The 21522-nt window shown below is 42.0% G+C and overlaps 1 protein-coding gene across 1 annotated transcript in view; it reads right to left on the reverse strand.

Moving 5' to 3' along the window:
• LOC126413042 (dendritic arbor reduction protein 1-like) overlaps positions 1 to 21522 on the reverse strand; it is a 752774-nt gene that overhangs the window by 29557 nt on the left and 701695 nt on the right. The window contains exon 6 of the mRNA XM_050082938.1: positions 5791 to 6073. Coding sequence (XP_049938895.1) covers positions 5791 to 6073 — 283 coding nt within the window. The remainder of the gene's footprint in view (positions 1 to 5790; positions 6074 to 21522) is intronic.

Raw genomic sequence — 21522 nt, forward strand, 5'->3', positions numbered from 1 at the left:
GACTTAAGGACTGCTCTCACATAAACTAACTAATAAACAACTTTCCCATTGTTCTATGCGAAATACCATATCAACTAATAAAAAACAACTGCATAAATAAAAATAAGTTTACTATATTAATGATACCGAAATCGTGTTCTTCGTAAAGCAATGTTGGGTGTATGCAACGGTTATTCGGAAAGTAAGGAACGATTGGTCGCGAAATGGAAACCACAGTAAAAATCCGATGAAGCTTTGCACAGGTGTGTTAGGCAATGTCTCTAGTATGCCCGTCGATCGCATTACGTCGTTCTTTTTAGTTCTGAGCACACAGGGAGCACATAAAGATACCTAGAACAATAGTGTCGCCCGCCAAGCACGAGGGCCTGGTGAGAAAATTCGCCTGAAGCTATGCAGCCAATACTACATAACCGTCGTGCGTTTTCTTCTTCAAGACAATTCTCAGCAACATCAGCAGGGGCAATGAAGATGCTCCTGTATCGTTTTCAATTGGAAATGTTTGATTACCCACAATACAGCCCGTAATTGTCTCCCTCTGAGTTTCATCTCGGCTCACATGAGCCGCTGGCTATGAAGACAACATTTTGGCACAGACAACGAGCTGTAGGCCAGTGTAGAGAAGTGGCGGAAAGCGCTGGCGGCTGATTTGTATAACGAGATATTGGAAAGTAGGTACAACGCTACGACAAACGTCTAAGTCGGATCGGCGACTATGCAGATAAGTGGCTGAAAGTTGTAGCTAACTGTTGCAAATAAAACAGTTTTGATTTGCACTGTGGTTTCCATTTCACGACCTATTGTTCCTTACTTTCCGAATAACCCTCGTATAAACCTCCGTGATTGTTTCACTTTTTCTTTTAGGTAGAACACTTGGGTTCACGGTTATATCTCCAAGCGAATTATTTTTTTTCATTTATTTATATTTATTTTTCTACTCCAGTGGGAAGAGCTGGCAATTTGAGATACAGTTCCTTGCAGAGCATGGTTCTTTTCAGAAAACCCCAGCCAACAGGAATGTGGCTAATTACCAATAGAGAATATTTGGGAGGGTATTAACAGGTCCTGCATCTGCTTTACAATGAAGGGAAACCCTCTTGAAAGCCTTGATCCGAAGCAGATGAAGACTATTTCACATTCTTCTGGGGAGTTCGCACTTTGTCACAGGTTCTTGATAATGTATGGTATTTCAGTAGTTCTACTCTTGTCGTTTCTACAACCTTCAAGTGTGAACCGTGTATCTTGCCGATGTGGATGGCTTGTGCGACTCAACGATACAGACAAACGGAGGTAGGTGCATCCACAGGCGTGGGTACTCTTTGCAGGGGCCTGACATATGTTCCCTTTAAAGGGTAGTAGTCTGAATGACGCTAACCTTGTAACACTTGCCAACAGGAGCTTGCTATGCTGGTTCTGAGAAATGCTGAAACCAAGGGAAAATAACAGTTATGCCCCCCCCCCCGCCACCAGGCATTAAGCTATTCTGTGTGGCTTAATGAAAACGACATCCCGTTGACTGAACTATTCCAGACGTAAATTAGTCATCCATTCAGACCTCCCAGTCTGAACTACTCAGGAGATTGTTGTAATCAGAAAAAGCAAATCTGGCGTTCAGGATCGGAGTGTGGAATGCTAGATACCTTAACCGGATAGGTAGGTTAGAGAATTTGAAAATGGAAATAGATAGATTGAAGTATGATATGGCGGGCATTAGTGAAGTGCGGTGGCAGGAAGACAAGATTTCTAACCAAGTGAGTGTATGTTTTTAGTGCAAAGTCAAACAGCGGTAATGCAGAAGCCCGTCAAACAATGATTAAGAAAATAGGAATGCGGATAAGCTATGTAAACAGCAAAGTGAACGCATTATCGTAGCCAAGATAAACTAGGGAAGCCAATCCCACCAAAATAGTACAAGTATGTACGCTTATAAGACCTGAAGATCATGAACGAATTGCAGCAATGCATGAGGAAGGAAGGAAAAATAATAGTAGAATATGGACGGTGGAGAGGGGTGGGGTGGGGGTGGGGGGGGGGGGGAATGATAGGAGAAACCGCTTGATAGCATTTCGCACAGACTATAATCTGATCAAGCATAATTTAATCACTGCCAACGCTAAATTTATAAATAATGAAAGAAAATTATATACACTCCTGGAAATTGAAATAAGAACACCGTGAATTTATTGTCCCAGGAAGGGGAAACTTTATTGACACATTCCTGGGGTCAGATACATCACATGATCACACTGACAGAACCACAGGCACATAGACACAGGCAACAGAGCATGCACAATGTCGGCACTAGTACAGTGTATATCCACCTTTCGCAGCAATGCAGGCTGCTATTCTCCCATGGAGACGATCGTAGAGATGCTGGATGTAGTCCTGTGGAACGGCTTGCCATGCCATTTCCACCTGGCGCCTCAGTTGGACCAGCGTTCGTGCTGGACGTGCAGACCGCGTGAGACGACGCTTCATCCAGTCCCAAACATGCTCAATGGGGGACAGATCCGGAGATCTTGCTGGCCAGGGTAGTTGACTTACACCTTCTAGAGCACGTTGGGTGGCACGGGATACATGCGGACGTGCATTGTCCTGTTGGAACAGCAAGTTCCCTTGCCGGTCTAGGAATGGTAGAACGATGGGTTCGATGACGGTTTGGATGTACCGTGCACTATTCAGTGTCCCCTCGACGATCACCAGTGGTGTACGGCCAGTGTAGGAGATCGCTCCCCACACCATGATGCCGGGTGTTGGCACTGTGTGCCTCGGTCGTATGCAGTCCTGATTGTGGCGCTCACCTGCACGGCGCCAAACACGCATACGACCATCATTGGCACCAAGGCAGAAGCGACTCTCATCGCTGAAGACGACACGTCTCCATTCGTCCCTCCATTCACGCCTGTCGCGACACCACTGGAGGCGGGCTGCACGATGTTGGGGCGTGAGCGGAAGACGGCCTAACGGTGTGCGGGACCGTAGCCCAGCTTCATGGAGACGGTTGCGAATGGTCCTCGCCGATACCCCAGGAGCAACAGTGTCCCTAATTTGCTGGGAAGTGGCGGTGCGGTCCCCTACGGCACTGCGTAGGATCCTACGGTCTTGGCGTGCATCCGTGCGTCGCTGCGGTCCGGTCCCAGGTCGACGGGCACGTGCACCTTCCGCCGACCACTGGCGACAACATCGATGTACTGTGGAGACCTCACGCCCCACGTGTTGAGCAATTCGGCGGTACGTCCACCCGGCCTCCCGCATGCCCACTATACGCCCTCGCTCAAAGTCCGTCAACTGCACATACGGTTCACGTCCACGCTGTCGCGGCATGCTACCAGTGTTAAAGACTGCGATGGAGCTCCGTATGCCACGGCAAACTGGCTGACACTGACGGCGGCGGTGCACAAATGCTGCGCAGCTAGCGCCATTCGACGGCCAACACCGCGGTTCCTGGTGTGTCCGCTGTGCCGTGCGTGTGATCATTGCTTGTACAGCCCTCTCGCAGTGTCCGGAGCAAGTATGGTGGGTCTGACACACCGGTGTCAATGTGTTCTTTTTTCCATTTCCAGGAGTGTACATGGGATACCTGGGGACAGTGGAAGGTTTAAGATGTATTATACACACATCAAAAAAGTTTTGCATCATCCCGGTTCCTAGAACTCCTGAAGATAGACGTTGACTGTGGATATTATTGCATCACAGACTTAGTCCCTTTGACTGTTAAGAGATGTCACTAAGCCGGCCGGTGTGGCCGTGCGGCTCTAGGCGCTTCAGTCTGTAACCGCGTGACCGCTACGGTCGCAGGTTCGAATCCTGCCTCGGGCATGGATGTGTGTGATGTCCTTAGGTTAGTTAGGTTTAATTAGTTCTAAGTTCTAGGCGACTGATGACCTCCGAAGTTAAGTCGCATAGTGCTCAGAGCCATTTGAACCATTTTTTAGATGTCACTAAACACGCCCAAAGATGTAAACAACCATTCATGAGCAACAACTATAAAACGGAGGGGGTCCGACAGCCGATCAGTTACAGTCATTCCACCAGGAAGGACGTACTCAGCTCGTGTTGTCTGCAGTTCAACGATGCCTAGACGGTCAGTACCGCGGTTCGATCTCATCCGCATTATTACTGTGTGCCAGGCAGGGCTCTCAACCAGAGAAGTGTCCAGGCGTCTAGGAGCGAACCAAAGCGATGCTGTTCGGACGTGGAGGAGATACAGAGAGACAGAAACTGTCGATGACATGCCTTTCTCAGGCTCCCCAAGGGCTACTACTGCAGTGGATGACCGCTACCTACGGATTATGGCTCGGAGGAACCCTGACAGCAACGCCCCCGTGCTGAATAATGCTTTTCTTGCAGCCACAGGACGTCGTGTTACAACTCAAACTGTGCGCAACAGGCTGCATGATGCGTAACTTCACTCCTGACGTACATGGCTAGATCCATCTTTACAACCACGACACAATACAGTGTGGTAAAGATGGACCCAACAACATGCCGACTGGAGCGCTCAGGATTGACATTACGTTCTCTTCACCGTTGAGTGTCGCATATGCCATTAACCAAACAATCATCGGAGACGTGTTTGGAGGCAACCCCGTCAGGCTGGACGCCTTAGACACACTGTCCAGCAAGTGCAGCAAGGTGGAGGTTCCCTGCTGTTTTGGGCTGATAAACACCTCCTGGAACGTACGATGCTTATGCAGTATGACGCTCCACGCCATATAGCTAGACGCGTCAAAGATCTCTTGCGCGTGTCGTTTGGTGATGATCGTGTGCTCAGCCGCCACTTTCCTCATGCTTGGCCTCCCAGGTCCCCCGACCTCAGTCCGTGCGATTATTGGCTTTGGGGTTACCTGAAGTCGCAAGTGTATCGTCATCGACCGACATCTCTAGGGATGCTGAAAGACAACATCCGACGTCAATGCCTCACCATAACTGCGGACATGCTTTACAGTGCTGTTCACAACATTATTCCTCGACTACAGCTACTGTTGAGGAATGATGGTGGACATATTGAGCATTTCCTGTGAAGAACATCTTCTTTGCTTTGTCTTACTTTGTTATGCTAATTATTGCTATTCTGATCAGATGAAGCGCAATCTGTCGGACATTTTTTGAACTTTTGTATTTTTTTGGTTCTAATAAAACCCCATGCCATTCCAAGCATGTGTGTCAATTTGTACCTCTCTATCTACATTATTCCGTGATTTATTCAGTTTTGAAATTTATACTGACTTTTTGATCACCCGGTAGATCAGGAACAACAGAGGGCCTATACCACGCCCTTGGGGAATGTCGAATATTACTTCTGTTTTACTCGACGACGTTCCGTTGAAGTGGTTCAAACGGCTCTGAGCACTATGGGACTTAGCCTCAGAGGTCAGCAGCCACCTAGATCTTAGAACTAGTTAAACCTGACTAACCTAAGGACATCACACACATCCATGCCCGAGGCAGGATTCGAAACTGCGACCGTAGCAATCGCGCTGCTCCGGACTGAAGCGACGACTATTACTACGAACTGTGACCTTTGAGGTGAGTTGCAAGTTAAAAAAAATCGCGAATGTGTTCACACGCAACAGTTTTTGGGAAAATATTAAATTTGCTGAGGAAGGTAAAATGAGGCAGATGGTACCCCACTTTTCAGTCAGTCGTTTTTATATGAGCAGGAACCCACTGGCCTTTTATTGTTCTCCGCGAGGAGCATTTTTCTGCTGGAATTACTACACCGCATTTACTCGGCTCTGTAAGACAGCCGAAAGAGTCCCGTGTCTGCAGAGTCAGTCCATGGTCACTCACCTGCGGCGCGCGGTGGGCCCCTCGGCCGCCAGCAGTTCGCTGGCGGACCGGCAGCGCAGCTGTTCCTGCTGCAGGTGGTCGAGCGGCGCGCCGTCCGCGTGGTGGTGGTGGTGGTGGTGGTGCGCGTGGTGGTGGTCGTGCAGGTGGTGGTGGTGCGCGTCCTCCTCGTCGGAGCGGCAGCCGCCGGCCGCCGATCCCGCGGCGCCGCCGCCGGCAGGGGCCGCCTTGCGCCGGAACATGCGCCGCAGCCCTCGCAGCGGGTGGAACCGCCTCCTCTTGCCCTCTGCCAACACACCGTCACCGGTCGCGTTACGACCAAGGCAATGAGCGTACACTGCGCATGCGCGATCGCGTGTCTATGATACTGCTAGGGAACAACGGGGTTAGCGCAAGAAGCGCTCCATAAAATAAGTGCCCCATGAAATTAACTGTAGACGGCAGTGAATTTTTCCCTTTATTGTTTCATCCCCCTCACCCCATATGGCAATTGACCAAATGAATGTTAGACACAATAAAAGGAGAGATCGTCAGATTCATAAGTTGGAATATAAAAGGCTGATTTGCTGATTAATTAAAATATTGACATAGATGAAATGGTAAATGAATGCTTCACAAAAGTATAAATGATGAATGGACAGTTACATAAGTGCGTAAAATCTATGAACGCTACAAATAATTCAATACCTTCTCTTGTTGAAAGTACGGGTAATGTAACGGATGATGATAAACAGAAGGCCGAAGTTCTAACACTGGTTTTCAAATACTCGTTTACGCTAGAGGACTGCAGCACCATTCCCCCTTTCAATTATCGAATAAACGCAAGGATGGCTGACATAGTGGTTAGTGTATCTGGGATTGTAAAACAGTTAAGATCCTTAGACGCCAGGAAGGCATCTGGCCCGGACAGTATCGCCGTAAGATTATATGTTGACTATGCTTCCATGGAGAAGAAATAAAAACTTTGAGGTTCGCCGACGACATTGTATTTCTGTCAGAGACAGCAAAGGATTGGAAGAACAGTTGAACGGAATGGACAGTGTCTTGAAAGGAGGATATAAGATGAACATCAAAAAAAGCAAAACGACGATAATGGAATGTAGTCGAATTAAGTCGGTTAATGCTGAGGGAATTAGATTAGGAAATGAGACACTTAAAGTAGTAAAGGAGTTTCGCTATTTAGGGAGCAAAATAACTGATGATGGTCGAAGTAGAGAGGATATAAAATGTAGACTGGCAATGGCAAGGAAAGCCTTTCTGAAGAAGAGAAATTCGTTAACATCGAGTATAGATTTAAGGTCAGGAAGCCGTTTCTGAAAATATTTGTATGAAGTGTAGCCATGTATGGAAGTGAAACATGGACGATACATAGTTTAGACAAGAAGAGAATAGAAGCTTTCGAAATGTAGTGCTACAGAAGAATGCTGAAGATTAGATGGGTAGATCACATAACTAATGAGGAGGCATTAAATGGGATTGGGGAGAAGAGAAGTTTGTGGCACAACTTGACTAGAAGAAGTGATCGGTTGGTAGGACGTGTTCTGAGTCATCAAGGGATCACGAATTTAGTATTGGAGGGCAGCGTGGAGGGTAAAAATGGTAGAGGGAGACCAAGAGATGAATACACTAAGCAGATTCAGAAGGATGTAGGTTGCAGTAGGTACTGGGAGATGAAGAAGCTTGCACAGGATAGGGTAGCATGGAGAGCTGCATCAAACCAGTCTCAGGACTGAAGACCACAACAAAAACAAACCTAACTAACCTGAGGACATCACACACATCCATGCCAGAGGCAGGATTCGAACCTGCGACCGTAGCGGTCTCGCGGTTCCAGACTGAAGCGCCTAGAACCGCTCGGCCACACCGGCTGGCTCCATGTTACTGCATTCATTTTTTCTGTTCTGATTTGGCTTCAGTCTCATATTACTTGCAATCCCTCATTCGCTCAAATTATGATTCATGTTGTTTTGACCATAGTACAATAAGAAATTACTTTTAAATGTTTGTGTGATGACTGACATCCAAAAAGATGTACATTTGCAACGAAAAATACAGTCCTAACACTACTGCACAGTCAATATAAATAGATTATTTCAGCTTTTGTTTTTTAAGTAGCAGATCGGCATTTTCAAATGTTTAAACATTATAGTAGATAAATTAAAATAATTAAATTCACACGCGCTAAGATTCCAACTAGAGAAAGAATGATAGGAATAAAAAATAAGAGCAATTGGAGAAATTAAACCACTGACTAAAATGATGTGTTAAGGAATAAAAATAAAAGAAATTGTGCGTAAATCAGTTACTCGAATAAAAACAAGTGATCAAAGTCATTTAGATAAGGATTTAAAAATGAAAAAAAATCACTATACGTTAGAAAATTCTAACCGACAATCTTCTGCTTGTGAAGTCATTGCCTTAAGCATTACGCTACACAACCAGCCTATGAGTTGTTACAATCTTTAAACATGCAGAGCATCACACACAATTACGAATTTTTTTCGTCGGTTACTTGCAGACGATGGTCCACCAGTGTGAATGGTTGTAGGATGTTATTCCTTGGACTATAACCAACATTGCTGCATAGATTGTTTCAAAAAGTCAATTCCACCGTTGAGGATCTCTCCTTGTAAGTGGAGAAACATATTTTAGAAGCTTTGCCTAACCCCTTGCATGCGGAGCAGGTGACCGGATAATAAGCAACGCATATTGCATACGAACGCGTCAGAGTGCCTAAACCATGGCGCCTCTCAGGATTATAACTAACAATGAAATACGCGTAGCACCGTCGGAAAGCTTCAGTGAACATTTTGCATCTGACAAAAACTGTTCCCCATGGCGCGATCTTTCACACACATTTCATGCAAAGACGTTGAAACACTCTATACTTATGCGCATTTTAGGTTTATCTTTACCGTGACTGTTATGAAAATCACAGAAACTACAAATTACTGTCATCAGGTAAAATTAATTTTTTATCCAATATGAGTTTCCGAGGGTTAAACCTATATAATCTCGTGAATTTATGTCCGTTAATAAGATGGATGTAAAGTTATGGCGGAAATAAAATAATATCATCCATAAATAAAATCAGACCGTTTAATATACAAAAAAATTAACTTGGAAACATTTAATATTTCTTAATTAAATATCAAATGTATTAATATTTTTCAGTTTACAACTTTTTTCAGTTAAAGTGAAACTCACTGTAAATAAGAACACACACACACACACACACACACACACACACAGAGAGAGAGAGAGAGAGAGAGAGAGAGAGGGAGGGAGAGAGGGAGGGAGAGGGATGGAGGTGGCGAGGGGGGGCAGCATTATTACTAATTACTTATTACTGATTATGGTTCAGCCCTCCGCTGTGTAGATATACAGTAGGTGCACATCTGATATTCAGAAGACGCATGAGATGCTAGTGCATTATCTCCGATTATCGAAGAAGAGATCTTGTAATATAGAATTCTATACCACAAAAAGTATTTTACTGGACATCGCAAACTAACATAGTGTCTCGTCTCTTTCACATTTAATACCAGTCTATAAGTCCCTTGCGCACTGTGTTGTAATCTTTATGAGGCTGTAGAAGCTTTTGCTGGGATGATTGTCAGGGTCTCAGGAAGTCCTTCCAAGTCCTATCCAAGGCTCATCTCTTCTCTGCGTTCTGAGGAATATTTTGTTTGAGAGTCCACCTTTCTCTCTCTCTCTCTCTCTCTCTCTCTCTCTCTCTCTCTCTCTCCCTCTCTCCCTGTGTGTGTATGTATCTGCGAAATTCGCCTGTAGCTCGTAGTTTAATCTTCAACATATCGGTATGATTAGCTTGTATCACAGTTCCACAGTCCATAGGTGAAACAGTTTAATTAGCAAAGATGCCCTTGTCCTGGTCTTGAAAGTCTTGCCACCAGCCAAATGGCCGAGCGGTTCTAGGCGCTACAGTCTGGAACTTCGCGACCGCTACGGTCGCAGGTTCGAATCCTGCCTCGGGCATGGATGTGTGTGATGTTCTTAGGTTAGTTGGGTTTAAGTAGTTCTAGGGGACTGATGACCTCAGAAGTTGCTCCCATAGTGCTCAGAGCCATTTTGAAAGTCTTGCCTGTTTTTACGCAGCAGACGATACTAGTCCTCGATATCTATTCATCAGTGTCTGGTGTTCACCCGCCTCTCTCCCATGTTCATCGACACGACTTCTTTCTTTCCATCTGACATCACGTGTCGCATTGCTGCTATCTCTTCCTGTGGTTTTCTTTAAGGGCCTTTGGAAGTCGAACAATAGTGGCATGTGTCATCCATAGTTGATGGAGAAACGAAACCATAACATCACACAGTACAGTAAATATTGCTTGTTACAATAAAGGATTAAATTACAAGGGGGTGTACAATTTGTCAAGAACGATCCAGCAAAATTATATCAGAACAAAGAAGATATACCAACCACGAAGTAAATAATGTTTGCTACAGTAATGTAAAAGATATTGCAAATATGCCGCTTAAGCAATCGATTTAGGTGTCAAATAGAAACACAGATACGATAAACACGACACAAAAATATCTGAAGTTAATGCCAGTAAATAAGGATGAAGGAGAATTCAATTTCCCGTCGTCGATGGCGAGGGCGTCAGGGTCGGACTACTAGCTCTGGAGACGAAGAGAGAAAGACGGCGAAGGAAATGGGCGTGTCCTTATCAGCGGAACCATCTCAGCATTTGCTATGAGCGTTTTAGAGAAATGGAAAGCATAAATCTCTCCGCTGTATAGTTTCTCTGACGGTTGTTAGACCCCGCGCATTATGGTAGATCCTGTCGCGGCGTTTGGACCGTGGTAAGTTGGTGCTGACGCCGATCTGGAATGAGCGCTTGCATGACAGAAATGGTAGTGGACTGCCTGCGAAAACCGGGGAGTGACGTTCGCGATACGGAATACTGCTTGATTTGTCATAAATGTTCATCTGAAAATACCTCTAGCATTCCGTGAAGCAGACTTCACACGTTATATCAATAAATACAATAAACGGTGATGTATGTAACTATGCATCTCAGTCCAAAACAGCAGTCCCGAGAAAAACGACAAAAGCACGTTGGGGAGGTCCTCATAAACTTTGGCTACTGTGTTTCTCAAACAGTCTGGGTAGATAACTGCTTGGACTGTAGATATGGAAACGCATTCGCTCAAGAAAACTGGCAAACTGACTGACAATTTTAAAGAGTGCCACAAAAAGCTATAAGTTCCAAAAAGAAAAAGAAAAAAAACAACGAAACTAGAAATCCAACAGAAGAAGAAAGAAATTAAAACCTGTGATTCGTTTTTTCAGTTATGCTCAGCAACATCTCTGAGGCGACTGAAACAGAAAACTGATGGAATTTCATTAACTGCGGGGGTTTTGTTTGATTCGAAAATAGTTTCAACTCATTCTGCTTGCATTTTATTTGAGATGACAGGAACGTACGTTGTTCTTATTTTCCGATGGAAAAAAAAAGAAAACGGACTATGCTGATTACAAACAAAGGAAGACTAAATTTAGTGTTCTCCTTCTTCTGCTTGCCAAATTGCACAAAAAATGCACGCATATATACGAAGAGGCGTTTTTTTAAGCGGGTGATAAGAAAGAGCAGCGGTTTTTTAATAATCGTGCTGATGCACACGTCTAACGATCGCCGGTAGGAGATTATTCGATGAATAGCGCCTGTCGTCATTATCGATCTTGGCATTCAAGGGTGCGATAACGTTATCGCTTGGACGTGTTATCAGCAGAAAAAAAACACGGTTTCCTGGTGCTTCTTAAAGTGTAATAAGTCTTTGGAACAGGGTCAGACAGCGCTGTTGTAAAACAAAACCTATTTACTTTTCTAGTTTACAGTAGCTGCTTTTATAACGCTATTCCATCAGTATTTTAAACATAGCTGCGCAACAGCAACGGTTCCACGTAATAAGACTAAAAACAGCCGACCAGTTGCAATGGATAAAGTAATCTTTACCTAGGTTTCGACAGATTTAAACCTGTCTTCGGTTTAGAATCCCTGAAATTAGAGAAAACAGAGCAATTCAAATGTGCCTACGAATGTAATAACATAATAGAAAAAGAAATTAAATATTTCCTAATGGGCAGTCGGGCGAATATAGTATAGTAAAAAGCATTAATCGTAAGCTTAGAGAACACGACGCCTTAATCACTAAGAGTGACAAAGGGAACACCGCTGTCGTGGCTTATAAAAATGAATATATAGAAAACACTGTAAAGTTTTTTGAGGAAAATGACATCACTGAGGTTACCGTAGATCCAACCGCGGAACTGCAAAATGAAATCCGGCGTACTTTAGCTAGTTCCGTCAGCCTGTTTAATAACTTTCAAAAGAAAGGGCTTATAAATATGAACCCGAAACCATCCGTGCTCAGAAGTCAGTTTAAACTGCAGAAACAAAATCACCCGATTCGCCCTGTAGTGAATGGTATAGGTAGTCCACATCACACACTTGCTAGGCGCCTCCATTTTAAAATTAAAGATGCTTTCACATTTGAAAATAATTTTTCTGTAAAAAACAGTAAGAAATTAATTAACAATATTCAATCTGTAAGATGTACACCTGACACTAGACTGGTGTCCTTTGACATCGTCAGCCTTTATACAAATGTCCGGGTTGATGAAACCATAGACCTTGTAAAAAAGAATCTTCTCAAGCATAAAAAACTAAGTGAAACTCAGATTGCGGAACTGATTGGTTTGCTTAAGGTCGTTTTAAAATACAATTATTTCACATTTAATGGGAAAATGTATGTACAGCCAGATGGTCCAGCAATGGGTAGCCCCCTCGCCGGTATTTTAGCAGAGGTTTTCATCAACGCCCTGGAAATAACGTTCTTCAATTCAAGTTCACAATTACGCCACAAAATCCGCTATTATGCACGTTATGTTGACGACATTATCATTGCTTTTGATGGCACCGATCATGAGTTAGAGCATCTCTTCAATACTTTCAATGGTTTACATGAAAAAATTTTCTTCACAAAAGAACTTCAAAATGAAAAACTTGAACTTAACTTCCTCGATTTAACAATTTCTATACAGGATAATTCCTTCAATTTCAATATCTTCCGCAAGGAAACATAGTCAGATAATGGCATTTCTGCTGACTCAACTCATCCAAAAGCTCATAAACTGGCGTTTTTTCATTCCGCCATTCACCGAATGGTAACTACTCCTTTATCACCTGCGGATCAACAAAAGGAATTGAATGTCATCAAGGCGATTGCTGCTAATAATGGGTACAATCAGAATATGATCGATTACTTGCTCAATAAGAAAATTTCCCAAAATTGTTCGACTTTGAGCAATAACCTTCCCACGGATACCAAAGAAACTAAAAAATTTATTTCTATCCCGTTCTTGGGTAATATATCGTATAGGATTAAACGTCTTCTAAATAAAAAATATAACTGTAACGTTTCCTTCTCCATAGATAACAGTTTAAAAAGAAATCTTGTACATTCAGTAGAGATTGCCAGTGATTGGCTTTCCAATTCAGGTGTTTACAAACTAACCTGTAATAACTGCCCCTCATATTATATTGGCCAAACAGGCAGAGCTGTGAAAACACGATATAAAGAACATCTATTAGGTAAAAAAGGAGCGAATATTCACAACTCTACTTTTGTTGAACACCTCATGATAGCCGGCCATACGCCTAAACAGTTAGAAGATACGGTTATCCTACACAGACAAGTCAAAGGGCGGAGACTAGATCTGTGGGAAGAGTTACAAATTTTTAAACATCTAGAGCTCAAAGACGGTAATATACTGAACGACCAGTTGAACCTTGCTTGTAGACAATTTTTCGAAGGCTTTAAACCTGTACTGTTTATGGTATAACATTAATGCTGGTAACCTCAGTAGTCTATTTTCTCAGGAAGCTATAATGCACTTTCAAGTCTTTCAGCTCACTACCCTTTATATAATGTGGTTTTCTCACGATGTATGGCTGCCACTACATCGGCCCTCATGTGATTTTCTCTGACTCTAAAACCTTGGCTTCCTGATAATGTGTATTAACTGGATTGTGGACCAGGGTTCGTAATTTTGTCTTAAGAGCCATTACTGATAGTTTTAAAGTTTTGACTTATATACGGTGTGTGTGCTTCACTAATATTGTAATGTAACTTTTATATTCTGGCTATATATGCCACTGTATGTAACTCCCGGCGTAAGCGCCACCTGCCTTTTTGATGTATATATCTATGTTAATGATACCAAGGCTCCCATACTGTTATAACGGGAGTGTTAAACGCTTTCCTTCTTTTTACTGTCACTTTATCTAAGGACGCTATTAATATTGATATTTCACACGTTGCTTTAGTACACCAATCGGCACATAGTTCGCGACATGAGCGCCACCTGCCCTGGCCGCAGTGTAACTACGCTGGCCGATTATACTCAGTCGCTTATGAGCTCTGCTACATCCATGTACTAATTTTTATTTACATGAGAAACCCTATTTTCAGGGCTATATTTTATTTTGGACTAATGGATCTATGCAGATATTTGTAAAAACGACAATGATACATCATTCCATATTAATGTAATACTGTAAGTACCAGGCGTCCTTCTCATATTTTGTAATACAAGAGCTCTCTAATATGTGTTAAACTCTATTCTTGACTTAAGTTTCATACCTTTTAATAAAAACTACGATGTTCATTGTCCTTAGGCCGCCTTCTGAAGAAGACAGGTTTAAATCTGTCGAAACCTAGGTAAAGATTACTTTATCCATTGCAACTGGTCGGCTGTTTTTAGTCTTATTATATTGCTATTCCATCACATTAATTTACAATTGCTTGATTTTCCTAGACCAAATTAATAAAATACTGATAGAGCTCATTCCGCAACGGCCTCAGTCACACTAAGCAAAAAACAATTGTTTTCAGTGGCTCGTAATACAAGGGGAAATATGGCGATCGGTCACTGAAATTAGCCTGAGCCATCAAATACAGGGGGTAGACACAAATATGTAAATACCGAAGACACGACACATTACCATGCCTAATTCGGTGTAGGACGGCGACTGGCATTAAAAACAGCTTCCAGTCGTCTAGGAAGGAATAAATACATGTTCTTTATGGTTTTCAAGAGAATCTTATACCATTCTTCCTGCAAAACAGTGTCAAGTCCAGGTAATGATGATGGAAGTGAGTAATGATCATGCAACCTTCTCTGTGCAGTAGACCACAAAGAGTCAGTAATATGGATATCCAGTGACTGTGGTCGCCAGTGAAGACGTGACAATTCATCATCGTACATACAAAACCAGTCACGGACGATGCGAGCTGTGTGAACACGGGTCTTGTCTTGGATCGCAGCGTCAGCACAGGAGAACAAACATTGTACGTTGGGATGGATCACAATGGTCATATGGTCACAAAGGTCACATAATCCTTGGCAGTAATGCGACTTTGCGAGTAACCATACTAGCAATGGAACACCACTATATAGCTGCCCCAATCATCATCGTATGCCCGCCATCCTTCACTCTTGGTGCTTCTTGAGACAAAAAACACTTCGGCTGTCGTGGCTACGGAAGCACCAACAAAGTGCCAACGTTCGAAGCCATTTAGCTGCGACGTAAGGCACTCACAACTACACAGAACTATATTCTGACCATGACGGCAATTGCAATGTATTGATGACTTGCACAGGTGCCGCTCGTAGTTAAAATACAGCAGCGTATCCTCCAGCTTGGCCAGCATCTGCATTAATGTTCGAGAGCCGATTTCTCGGGTTGTCTCCACATTTTAGGACAACCCCTGCAATTTTAACCACTGATCATGTAAAACTGACTCGTTAAAGTGTCCAGACAGAAGGTCCTACTCGTCAAAGGAAGTGCAATGAAGTTCAGCAGCTTGGTGTAATTAACGTCCCTGTTTATTACTAAATGATATCTCAAGGACGTTATGGAGCAACCAAATGACGGAGAGCATTAGGGAGTGGTGGCACCTCGTCCCGCGCCACTTGCTGGCGATATTGAAAATCTTTGCCGTGTTCTGGCGTCTGAATAGCGCCGGCTGCAGGCCCTGGTAATGACTCTGCATTCGCTGCCGATCGATCTGCCACACCAAGACTCAGAATAGAGCTTTCGACGAGCAAAAAGAGAAAAAAAAAGAATCATTTAAAGAGTATACCACTCCCCCAGTAGCATAGACCTTATCGCGATACTCTAAAATGTTGTCATACGTCGTTCACATTCCATTCCGTCAGTTATGTAGAATTTAATAAACATTTTTTTTATTTGCTTTGCCCTGATGGGGCAGTAAATTTTCTTTCCTTTTATTTATTTACGTTACAGCAATTGCAATTTTGTGATGTTGCGTCGATCTTTAATAGATTGTAAATGAAAACACAAAAATCCGTTGTATTCGTTCCGCTACGGTCGGTACATCCTTTTATTGCTATTTGATGACTCCCTTAAACAAGAAAAAAATATGCTTATAAGAGAATATTGTTGGAAATTTACTATTTATGATCGTTCTCCATTTAATAACGCCGAGTAATGTATTTACAATCAGTTGTTCCATGGTTGATATTCTTCATGCTGAAAAGTTTCAGTAACACTTCCCTGCATATAAATAAAGAAATAATAATAGTAATAATAACAGTAGCAACAATGAAACAGATATAAATCGTTAGTAACTAGATGTTCGGAACTGTCTTCTTTCCATCGTATGCGATCAGTTATTTGTTGCTCACATTAAGCATACGGCATTTAACTAGGTATTTCCTCCCTTTCTGCCACATTTTTTCCGTTCTTTCACGCAACAGTTCTCTTTGTCCATCATATAGAATTTAGCTGCACCCAATTTTCTTCTTTCCCTCAATACTTTCAAGATATCTTCGTTTTAAATGGTTTCATCAGATATGCCCATCTGTTTTTAGGTCTTTTGAATTTTTGTTGATCTATTTTTTTTTTTTGTCTTTGTTGTTTCTGTCGTAAGATGTTTTTCTGAGTTGTGACTTGGAGTTTTGAGATTTTTCTACAATTCCTTGTTGTTATTTTTTTAAATATGTAACTGCGATTTGCATCTGTTCTCACCCACAGAATTGTTGAAAGACTTTTATTTCTTGCTTTTTTCCTCCCCATACGCCTCTACTTATGGAGCAGTTATACTTCTTGCTACGCATAATACTTACAATTTTGCTATTGCTGTACAGTTTCTTAAATTTGCTTTTATGAATATTAATATTTTACTGCAGGAAAGCATGTATCCTGTCTCATGTTCAGTCATTAGTCAAGCCATTGGTTTGCACCATTTTTCGAAGATATGAAATGTTTCCATGTTACCAATGTTTCGAAAGTCTTGCTGTTATCTTTTTTGGGTTGTCTGAAATGTTGGGTATGAACACCCGTTTGGATGTGGAGATCTGTAAGTTTATTTTCTCATTTTTCTCTATGCAGTGTATTGAATTTTTTTAGGAAAATCAGCTGCTTAGTTAACAAAACAGTTCTGGTGAATGGATCCAACTTCTTGGAGCACTTAGCTAAACAGCTAAGCTGACAACCGGCCTTCTCTTTATGCTCCTGTTTTAATTTCGAGTGATTTAGAAATAAAATTCACTTTAGATTTCGTATTTATGGGAGGTTTTTTTTAATCATAGTCAGAGTGTTAGTGGAAATCATATGTGACCAGTCCTTACAATCATATTACCTTCTTAAGTATAGTCTTTAGTGCAAATAAGGGATTTAAAAAATCTTTAATGGTATTGAAGGAATCTCAGAAAGAAAAATGATACTTATTTTAGAAATCAACTGTAAATACATCATGGAAATCAACCAAGTCTGTTCACTATTACGGTCACATCTCAAGGAAAGGTATTAGACATCTACGAAGTGCTGCAGAAGCTGATAAAAGACAGCGGATACCAATATAACGTGATAAAGAGGAATTTTAGAGCAAAAGTATGTCAAAACTAGAGACAGACACTAGAGTAAGAAAAATAAATGTAACGACAAAAGTGAAAGGAGTCACACAGTAGTAGAATTTGTCGACTGGAACAACATACTATTTCAGATAGAATAACAGAAAATGGATTTAAAAAAGAGGAAATGAAATTGGTTACATTTATCAACAAATAAAGTTATATTCGGTGTGGCAATCTTAAACAATTTTAGAATTTAAAGTTAGCATAGAGTAATAAGATGCAGCAGTAAATAGAGACACAGCTAGAAACAAAGAAACCTGCAGCCATGGATAAAATTTAGATTCCGAGAATTTATTACAAAAAGGAAGCTACGCCACATACAGTTAGGCAACAAGATCAGCGTCTTAGAGTGTCAAGATTATACCAGCACAGAGGAAAGGGGTAGTTGTATCAGGAAGTTACTTAGGGAAACAGCAAAAGATATTTCACGCATAAAGAAGTCAAAAGAAAAGCCAGTCACAAACTGAACAATGTAACTATTGAAGAGAAGACAAATGCATCCAGTACACATTAATAAGCTGAATTAATAAAGCTATTCAGAAAATCTCAGAGAAGACATAAGAACATGAAACGAAAGTTTAATAACAAATTATATACATCGTTCAAGACATGATTGAGAAATGCAGGAGTTAATAGCGAAAGCTATGACATTGCAGAAATTTTTCCAGACGAATTTAAAGCCATTGGAGGAATGAAGAACAGAATGAAACTGGAAGATAACGATGCTCCAGTAAATTAAAGATGGAGAAAAATACATGCACTTGTAAAACTATTTACGGAATGCTCAGGAAAGGTGACGAATCCCAGAATCTGGAATTATGCTGTAATTGTTATATTTCCCAAAAAAGGTGACAGAAAATATACAGAGTGTTTCAGATATGGTGGTTTTCCCTGTAACTTACAAAAATCATAGCTGAAAGGGATATTTATTTAGATAGGTAAACAAAAGAAACGTTACAGTTTCGACAGAGATATGAACATAGTTCATTTAGTTACTTTTCAGAGAGTCACAGTACAAGTTATAATTTTTGAAACAGAAGATTACTTCGTTTTCTTTCTGATATATTTAAACCAATTTTGTATGAAGTAGTTTAAATCTATTTTCTGTCAGTTACAGGGAGCTAGAAACTGGAGTTTGTTGTTTTATCATACCACGTGCTAGATCTTGCATTGCTCTCCACAGCAATTACTAAAGCAACTCCTTTATTGTATTATATCATTTTGTCAATTTTTCTCAGGTCGTCTTTGATGGGTTTTCTAAGTAAACGATAGATATGAAAAATCGGATTTTTTTTTACTATTTATACAAGTACTGCATCTTCATCGGACAAGTGACTGATCATTAAGGAATCCAATATCTTTGTTGGTTATCAGTAATGCTGCCCTTTCCCTTGTGTCAGCCGACCGATGTGGCCGAGCAGTTCTAGGCGCTTCAGTTCGAATCCTGCCTCGGGCATGGATGTGTGTGATGTCCTTAGGTTAGTTAGGTTTAAGTAGTTCTAAGTTCTAGGGGACTGATGACCTTACATGTTAAGTCCCATAGTGCTCAGAGCCATTTGAACCATTTTTTGTAAATATTAAACGTATTAAGTCTGTTTTGTTTCGCCTAAAAAATTACTTCATCTTTGCACGAGGATATTTTGTAAAATTGCTGATAAAATGTTAGTTCCTTTTAGGTCAGTCTGTATCTTTAAGAACGCTACTCGGATCCATTTTTCATGTCAGTAAAAAGTTCTAGTTCTTCTGGAATGTTCAGATATTTGCGTTTATCAGCAGATGAATGACATCGAAATGGTAACACAACTCTTTTTGCCTAGAACGGTAGGAAATTATTGTTCAGTATCAGATGTAGGGTAGCATCTGGGGACAACAGATAGTCTCTCTTTTTAAAAATATTTCTTACCATGTTTATTTAATAAACACACACTGAAATTTTACGGCTTTTATAATGCAACCGCATTACATTAGTAACGGATCACACTTGTTCTCAAGACCGACTATCCTCCTAGTAAATCTGTTACAATAAGGTGAACTTCCCTTACGTAAGTAAACTAGTTCGCCGGGACACTGAAATGCCAGCTGTCATATACATCACAGGAGTAACAATGGCTGCTCTCTCAGCAAACTTGTTACCCTTGGCAGTGCCTTTTATAAGCAGAGACCCGAAGTGGCCGCAGCGGTGGCCTGATGGTTCGCCTTACGTGACAATGCGACCCAAACGCACAATTCCATGTATTGTTTGTCCACGATAAGAAGAGTTTTTGCGCTGGAGTTGCCAACAGCGGAGGAAATGTGCCAAGTTAGATGAGGCACAGATAAGTATCGATTGTCTAGGGATCACGGCGGCCGATATTCACTTGTTCCTGGTAGCTGACATAGTTAGCTCAAATTAACTCTGTGTACGACACAGCTGCAGTAGCCAAAGGTGTATAATGCGAACTGCACTGTGTGATATTTTCGTGGTTTAATCTCCACCACATTTTAAAATAACTGGAGGGACCGTCCTTGGTTCATGGCGAAGAATTTCTGCTCCGACACAGGAGGCGACCTCTGTCACTTCTGCTTTCGTAGAAACTCAAAACAAGGGCGTTGATGTCTGTATTGGGAGCGTATTCTGTGCTATGTCCCTTCATAGCCCCCCTCCTCAACCTGTGGCGGTCACTGTGCGAAGCGAGGTGCGTATCTCTCCGATTCAGGCAGCAGACAGCCGGCTTGTATGAAAAACCTCGCGTTAATCTTTCAGCAACTAACCCTCGAAACATTTGAATCATATATTTTAATAACACATCAATACGCTTAGGAAAACACTAAACTAGTGGCCAAGATCGCAGGAATTCTTTTTATTCCATGATTACCGGTTTCGGCGAAACTAAAGCCGCCATCATCGGATCTTACGACACATACAGGTTACAACATCAAGGCAAACAATGGTGATATTAATAGTTGCCCATAACACACAGGCCTTACAAAATTGTCGTAAGTAGCACATAGGCGTCCAACAGAGATGACATCATAAATGTTAAGTGTCTGCATCACATACAAGCGCAAGCTAGGTACTACCTAATATTTTAATACTTGCGCTTGGTGTGGCCCATCTGTCCGCTGTTACAACCCGTGGTAGCTGACAGAAACGCATCTCAGCAACACGGCGCTTTGGTGTGTAATCCTCGGGATATGTCCCATGGACATTGTGGTTCGTTACAGGGCAGCGCTGTATTAGTAGGGGCGTGAACAATATGATCGCGTGTACGAGATCAGAGGAACGGATATTACTGATAAAAGACATTTACGTGCCTGGAAGTTAGATGAATGAATGTCTGACTAGAGCACTGTAAGACGTGTTTACAGCGTATTTCCAAGCATCGGGAACAGGCTCAAATTCCGCGACATTGCCTCTACTCGAGGTATAGTGCACCTATTAATTAGAGTGCGATCTGCAAACAATTGCAAGTGACCAAAACTTGCGGCCTAAAGTCAGTATGATAGCATATCTGATGTCTAAAAGGCAGCTGCTTAACTTTCAGTGTATAAGATCAAGAGGATGCTCAGAGTATCAAAATAATGTCAGCAGGTCACACGAGGCGTTTTCTCAGTTATAGATAATGATAGGCACATATAGGTCCGTCCCGATAACTGAGTGGTCAGCGTGACGGATTGCCATCCTACGGGCCCGGGTTCGGTTCCCGGCTGGCTCGGGGATATTCTCCACTCAGGGACTGGGTGTTGTGTTGTCTTCATCATCATTTCATCCCCATCCGGCGCGCAGG

The sequence above is a fragment of the Schistocerca serialis genome, chromosome 7 (assembly GCF_023864345.2).
Source record: "Schistocerca serialis cubense isolate TAMUIC-IGC-003099 chromosome 7, iqSchSeri2.2, whole genome shotgun sequence".
Taxonomy (NCBI): Eukaryota; Metazoa; Arthropoda; class Insecta; order Orthoptera; family Acrididae; genus Schistocerca; species Schistocerca serialis.